This window comes from Chrysochloris asiatica, unplaced genomic scaffold (genome assembly GCF_000296735.1).
Source record: "Chrysochloris asiatica unplaced genomic scaffold, ChrAsi1.0 scaffold00230, whole genome shotgun sequence".
Taxonomy (NCBI): Eukaryota; Metazoa; Chordata; class Mammalia; order Afrosoricida; family Chrysochloridae; genus Chrysochloris; species Chrysochloris asiatica.
The window spans coordinates 3,494,175-3,502,160 of NW_006408748.1; the positions used below are offsets into that span (position 1 = coordinate 3,494,175).

At 40.7% G+C, this 7,986-nt stretch overlaps 1 protein-coding gene across 1 annotated transcript in view; it reads left to right on the top strand.

The window, feature by feature from the left end:
* The first annotated feature begins 4,281 nt into the window (after window positions 1-4,281).
* CHRNA9 (cholinergic receptor, nicotinic, alpha 9 (neuronal)) overlaps window positions 4,282-7,986 on the top strand; it is a 39,208-nt gene continuing 35,503 nt past the window's right edge. The window contains exons 1-2 of the mRNA XM_006873226.1: window positions 4,282-4,427; window positions 4,889-5,034. Of these exons, the coding sequence (XP_006873288.1) occupies window positions 4,364-4,427; window positions 4,889-5,034 (210 nt within the window). The 5' untranslated portion in view covers window positions 4,282-4,363. The remainder of the gene's footprint in view (window positions 4,428-4,888; window positions 5,035-7,986) is intronic.

The following is a 7,986-nucleotide window of genomic DNA, read 5'->3' on the forward strand; positions in this document are numbered from 1 at the left end:
GTGGCACTTGGAAAGTGACATTCTTGTGTAGGAGCAAAATTAGTTCATACATGAGAAATAAATGTGAAATTGTATGAAGCGGAATTCAAATGCAAAAGGATAGCATTCTGAGCGATATCATCATTAGTTTGAATCATTCTCATACTGATTTGCTTAGCCTTTGAACCAGCTTTTTAAAGCTGCCCAAGCGTAGTGGTTATGAGTCAGGCTGCTAATCCCAAGGTTAGCAGTTTGAAACTACCAGAGGTTCAAAGAATGAAAGATGAGGCTTTGGGCTTCAGTAAAGATTTATAGCCTCAGAAACCTATACAGGTTCACTGTGAGTTGGAACCGACACCACGGCACACAACCACCACCATCACCACTACCACCAATGCTAGGTAAATACAGGAATTCTGGATCTGCAAAGCAAATGAGGGGCAAAAGTTACTAAGACTTATATGTTGTGGCTGTTGCTGCTGCAGAGTAGGCGCTGACTCACGGTGACCCCATATACAACAAAAGGGAACCTTGACTAATCCTGTGCTGTCTTCACTTTCCATTATAGTGACTACTGTGTATTTTGAGTGAATCCCCACTAGGGGTTTATCTTCTAGTAATGGTGGTGGTGGCTGTGTGCCATGGAGTCGGTTCCGACTCATAGCAACCCTGTACAGGATTTCTGAGGCTGTAAATCTTAACGTGAGCAGAACTCCTCATCTTTCTCCCACTGAACAGCTGGTAGTTTCGAACTGCTGACCTTGCAGTTCGCAGCCCGATTTGTAACCACTATGCCTGGTGTGGCATTGTTGGTTAATGCGCCAGACTGCAAAGCCATTTGAACTGCAAGGCCGGCTGTTCAAGCTCACCAGCTGCTCCTTGGAAACCCTATACAAGGTCACTATGGGTTGGAATCGACTCGATGGCACTTGACAACAACAACATGCTACAATAATTATCTGTTGTGAACCTTAGCATTTTCCCTGGAGAATTATTTAGAGTTTTCCCTGGAGATCACCAGGCATTTTTTCCTAGTCTGTCTTATTCTGGAAGTTCCACTGAAAGCTGTTTACCATAAATGACCCTATTTGTATTTGAAATACCAGTAGCATAACTTCCCCCATTATATAGCAACATGGAAGCCACCACAGTATGACTAACTGACAGACAAGTGGTTGAACATGTGGTTATTAAGTGCACTGTGGTTATTAAGTGCCGTGGAATCAGTCTGCCTCATAACAACCTTGTATAGGGTTTCCAAGGAACAACTGGTGGGTTTGAACAGCTGACCTTGCGGTTAGCATTCCAGCGCTTAGTCTACATGAGGACTCAAAACCCTTACATAGTGATTTACAGTCTATAAAAGGTTTTTGCATACTGTATCTTTGGGAGAAAGAAAATATTATTTTCCACAGTGTGTAGTTCAGGAAGGTTCAGAGAGGTTAGGTAACTTGTTTAGACCCATAAAGCTATTGAAAGTTGGGGCTGGTATGTTGTTCTTGTTGTTAGGCCCAATTGAATTGACTCTGACTTGTAGCAACTGTTAGCACAACAAAATGACACACTGCCAGGTCCAGCACCATCCTCACCACTGTTCTTATGCTTGAGCCCATTGCTGTTGCTACTGTGACGATCTATTTTGTTGGGGGTCTTCCTCTTTTTCACTGACCAAGTATAACATCCTTCTCCAGGGACTGGTCCCTCCTTATAACATGATCAAAGTAGGAGAGACGAAGTCTCGTCATCCTGACTTTCAAGAAGCATTCTGGCTGTACTTCTTCCAACACATATTTGTTTGTTCTTCTGGTATTCTATGGTACTTTCAATATTCTTCTCCAGCACCATAACTCAAACACATTAATTCTTCTCTGGTCTTCCTTATTCATTGTCCAGCTTCACATCGCTACTGACACTGTACTAATCCATCTCATTGGGGGGGCTTCTTCTTTTTCTCTCACCCTCCACTTTATCAAACATGATATCCTTCTCCAGTGACTGGTCCCTCCTGATAATATGTCCAAAGTATGAGAGATGAAGTTTGGCCATCCTGGATTCCAAGGAGCACTCTGGCTATACTTCTTCCAACACAGATTGATTTGTTCTTTTGCCACAGTCCATGGTACTTTTAATATTCTTCTCCAACACCATAACTCAAATGCATCAATTCTTCTACAGTCTTCCTTATTTGCTGTCCACTTTTCACATGCATAGGAGGTTATTGAAAATACCATGGCGACCCTGTACAGGGTTTCTGGGGCTGTAAATCTCTATGGGAGAAGAACTCCTATTAGGCAAATCTGTTGCCCAAGACCTTTTGTCATTTGATTTCTTGACTGTTACTTCCATGAGTGTTGGTTGGTCTGAGCAAAATGAAGTCTTAGACAACTTTAATCTTTTCTCCACTTATATGGATATTCTTTATTGGCCCAGTGGTGAGGATTTTTGTTTTCTTTACATTGAGATGCAACCCATACTGAAGGCTGTGGTCTTTGATCATCATCAGTAAGTATTTTAAGTCCTCTTCACTTTCAGCAAGCAAGATTGTATCATCTGCCTATCACAGGTTGTCAATGAGTCTTCCTCCAACCCTGATAACACGTTTTTCTTCATATAATCCAGTTTCTCGAATTATTTGTTCAGTTTACAGATTGAATAAGTATGGTGAAAGAATACAACCTTGGCACACACCTTTCCTAATTTTAAACTTGTTCTGTTTGAACAATTGCCTGTTGGTCTATGTGCAGGTTCCTCACAAGCACAGAATACTCATACTTCATAATGTTGTCCATAACTTCTCATGATCCCTACAATCGAAAGTCTTTGTGTAGTCAATAAGGCACAGGTAAACATCTTTCTGGTATCCTCTGCTTTCAGCCAAGATCCATCTGACATTAGTAGACATACCTCTCATTCCATGTCCTCTTCTGAAACCAGCTTGAGCCTCAGGAAGTTCTCTGTCAATGTATATTTGCAGCCATTTTTGCATTACCTTTAGTAAATCTTTACTTACATGGGAAATCAATGATATTTTAGGTGATTTCTGCATTCTGTTGGATCACTTCTCTTTGGAATGGGTAGATAAGGTTATTGAAAATACTGACTTAGGTCAAGGGTACCTTAGTCTTCATATTGATCTCTTTGCTCTTCAACACTTTAAAGAGATTTTACACAGCAGATTTGCCCACCAAAATAAGTCACCTGATTTCTTGACTGCTGTTCCCATGAGTGTTTACTGTAGATTCAAGCAAAATGATGTCTTTGTTAACTCCAAAGTTTTCTCCATTTATCATGATGTTGCTTACTCATCCAGTTGTGAGGATTTTGGGGGCTGACAGTTGATGCTAAATCCAATTCACAGTGTTGCTGCTTCTTAAGAGAGTGTATATTCTTCTCCCATTTGACACGCCTCTCTTACAAATATACTCACACACAGAGAATTACTACAAAAGGTCCAGACCCAATGGAACTGTTGAAGAATAGTCATAAGCAGAAGGTAGAGAAGAAAACCAAAATGTTCATCTAACATATTCTACAAATCACAGAATTGCTTTTCTTTCCCTCTTCAAGTGCTACTAGAAACCTTTCTGGATGGCTACCCCATGGCTGGGTCTGTTTCACTTCCCTTAGTCTCTGGACTTAGGGGCATTGGTGGTGCACTGGTAGAATCCTTACTTTCCATCTGAGAGACCCAGGTTCAATTCCTGGCCAATGAGCCTCATGCACAACCATCTGTCCGTGGAGGCTTGCTTGCATGCTGCTATGATGGTGAACAGGTTTCAGCAGAGTTTCCAGACTGATGTAGACTAGGAAGAAAAGCCTTCAGATCTACTTCAGAAAATCAGACACTGAAAATCTTATGGATCATTAGAAATGGTTTGATCAAAACGGACACTGGAGATGTCGCAAGACCGGATAGTGTTCTGTTCTGTTTTGCTTGGAGTGGCCATGAGTCAAGCTGGCTCCAGCTCAACAGCAGGTAACAACAAGCCCCTTGACTCAAACGGAATCTGCTTGCTTCAGACGTAGAAATCTCCCATTCTGCTTAGGTGAACTGGGGTGTCAGACATTCCCCTGAATTCTGCTTGTACCTCTTCTAAGGACCCTCATCTGAGGCAGCTCCCTCAGAATAATACTGCCTGATGTAAACCTACCCGGAGTCCAAGCATCTCAGCCACTGGAGATGCCGGTTTCCGGTTACCAGAAGAGGAGGGAGGGCAGGTCTGGTTCTTGAGATCTCAGATCCTTTCTAAAGTGTAAGCCTGAGGTCTCCATCTGCCACAGTGAGACTAGGCAGAGTGAGGTCTTGTGACAGGACACTTCCCATTCACGGAGGGCAGTAGAAGACAGCACTGCCTGGCTGGAACTCTATAGACTCAGGAGAAAGATGAATTGGCCACATTCCTGCATCTCCTTTTGTTGGATTTACTTTGCTGCCTACAGACTGAGAGGTGAGGGCTGGCAGCATGTAACCAAGTGGGCTCATCTGGGACCGTTTCTCTGGTGGAAGGGTGGAGTGGAGAGAGGCAAGAAAGACAGAACAGATGATCTAATGGTCCATGCTTCTTACTGACTCATGTTGATCTGAGTCAAAAACCCAAACCAGTTGTCAGAGTTAAGTCTGACTGATATGTATCAGAGTAAATCTGCAGTCACAGGGTTTTCATGACTGTGATCTTTCAGAAGTAAATCAACAGTTCTTTCTCCCAATGCACCTCTAGGTGGGTTCAAACTGCCAACCTTTTCGTTGGGAGTTGTGCACTTAACCATTTGCATCATCCAGGGTTTACTGATCTGAGTAGAACATACCAAACAATAGCTCTACTGGATCCAAAGTTTGTCTCTAACCAATGCTGGCTTAGAAATACACAAAACACTCTGAATTTTGATCCAGGTCCCTCTTTTTGAGCAGCTGTAGGGTCGGCAGATGGGAAATATGCTCAGAAGTTGTTTAATGACCTTTTTGAAGATTATTCCAATGCTCTCCGCCCAGTGGAAGATACGGATACAGTCCTGAATGTCACGCTGCAGATTACACTTTCTCAGATAAAGGATATGGTGAGTAACATACAGTGATGACTCTTTGGAATGTTGCTTAGAATGGAAAACAACAATCATTTCCAAGGAATGTTTTCACTGGGAATTTAAAAGATGATGTGAACAGACAACTCTGTATGCTAGCTGGTGGGAGAAGGGAGGGCTAGAAGAAGATTTCTAGACAGTTAATGTCACTATTGTTGTTGTTGTTAGGTGCCATGGAGTCGGTTCCGACTCATAGCGACCCTGTACAGGGTTTCTGAGGCTGTAAATCTTTACAGGAGCAGAAAGCCTCATCTTTCTTCCGCAAAACATCTGGTAGTTTCAAACTGCTGATCATGAGATTAGCAGCCAGATTCTCAACCACTACATTACTAATCCTGGCCATTAAGTGTAACCATTGGGTTTATCTAAAGAATATGGCCTTACATAGTGTATGGTTCTGTTTAAATGAAATATTCTGAACAGGTAAATTAATAAAGACAGAAAACAGCTTAGTGGTTGCCAGAGACTGGAATGAACAGGTTTAGGGAGTGACTGCATTTTGGAATGATAAAAATGTTCAGGAATTAGTGGTGATGATTGCACCACACTGGGAATGATTGAGTTATTAGGTATTTAAATTATTAATATTAAAATACCACAAATGGTTAAAATGATGAATTTTAAGTCATGTAAACTTTGCTTAATTATAATAATAATAAGACTGGTAATTTAAGATGGCATGCCTTATTCATTGCTTGTTGTTGTTATTAGTCAGTTCCAAATCATAGCAACCTGGGCACAACAGAACAAAACACTGCCCAGTCCTACGCTATCCTCAGAGTTGTTACGTTAGAGCCCATTGTTACTACCATCATGTCAATACGTCTTTTCCCCTGACCCTCTACTTTATCAAGCATGATGTTCTTTTCCAGGGACTGGTCCCTTCTGATATGTCCAAAGCACAAGAGATGAAGTCTCCCCATTCTCACTTCTAAGGAACATTCTGGCTATACTTCTTCCAAGATTTGTTTGTTTTTCTGGCAGTTCATGGTATTTTCAATATTCTTCACCAACACCATCCTTCAAACATCAATTCTTCTACAATCTTTCTAATTCATTATCCAACTTTCACGTGCATATAAAATGATTGAAAATACCATTGTTTGGGTCAAGCTCAGTTTAGTCCACAAACTGACGTCATTGCTTTTTAACACTTTAAAGAGATCTTTTGCAGCAGATTTGCCTAATGTGCTATGCCATTGGATTTCTTGACAGCTATTTCCATGAGTGTTAATTCTGGATCCAAGTAAAATGAAGTCTTTAATAACTTCAATCTTTTCATTTGTCATGATGTTGTTTATTGGTTCAGTTGTGAGGATTTTAGTTTCGTTTTTGTTTTTGTTTTACATAGAGGTGTAACCCATACTGAAGGTCATAGTCTTAGATCTTAATCAGTAAGTATTTCAGGTCCTCTTTGATTCCAACAAGCAAGGCTGTATCATCCGCACATCACAGAATGTTACTCTAATCCTGATATCATGTTTTTATTCCTGTAGCCCAATTTCTTAGATTATTTTCCCAGTAAACAGATTGAATAAGTATGGTGGAGGAATACAACCCTGTCACATACTTTTCCTGCTTTAAAACCATTCAGTACCCCCTTGTTCTGTTTGAATGACTGCCTCTTGGTCTATGTGCAGGTTCCTCATGAGCATAATTAAATGTTCTGGGATATCTATTCTTCGCAGTATTATCCATAGTTTGTCAGGATCTATACACTTAAAAGCCTTTGCACAGTCAATAAAGCACAAATAAGTAAGTATCTTTCTGATATTCTTTGCTTTTAGTCAAGATCAACAATGACATCCCTAGTTGCACGCCGTCTTCTGAATCCTTATTCACTGTATATAAGGTTATTGAAAATACCATGGCTTGCATCAGCCACACCTTAGTCCTCTCAAACTGACAACTTTGCTCCTGAAAACTTAAAGAGGTCTTGTGCAGCATACTTGTCATTTGATTTCTTGACTGTCGCTTCCATGACTGCTGCTGGTTGGTTGATCTGAGAAAAATGATGTCTTTGACAGCTTCAATCTTTTCTCCATTGATAAGAATGTTGCTTATTGGTCCAGTGGTGAGGATTTTTGTTTTCTTTACAGTAAGGTGAAACTCATACTGAAGGTTGGGGTCTTTGATCATCATTGGTAAATATTTTAAGTCTTCTTCACTTTCAGCAAGCAAGGTTGTATTATATGTATGTTGCAGGTTGTCAGTGAGTCTTCCTCTAATCCTGATGTCACATTTTTCTTCATATAATCCAGCTTCTTGGATTATTTGCTCAGCACACAGGCTGGATAAGTATGGTGAAAGACTACAACCCTAGCACACGACTTTCCTAAGTTTAAACCATTCAGTGTCCCTTTGTTCTGCTCAAACATCTGCCTCTTGGTCTGTGTACAGGTTACTCATGAGCACAAGTAAGTGTTCTGTAATACTCATTCTCTGCAATGTTGTCCATAGCTTGTCATGACCTACACAATCGAAAGCCTTTGTGTAGTCAATAAAGCACAAGTAAACGTCTTTCTGGTATTCTCTGTTTTCAGTCAAGATCCATCTAACATCAGGAATGATATCCCTTGTTCCACATCCTCACCTGAATCTGACTTGAACCGCTGGCAGTTCTCTGCCAATGTATGTTTGCAGCCATTTTTTATTTATCTTTAGCAAAATTTTACTTGTATGAGATATTAATGATATTGTCCAATGACTTCCACATTCTGTTGAGTCACCTCTTTTTGGATAGGCACAAATATGGATCTCTTCCAGTCAGTTGGTCAGGTAGGTGTCTTCCAACATTTTGGCATAAATGAGTGAATGCCTCCAGTGCTGTATCAGTTTGTTGAAAGATTTCAATTTGTATTCTGTCAATTCCTGGAGTCTTGTTCTTTGCCAATGCCTTTAATGCACATTGGATTTCTTCCTTCACTA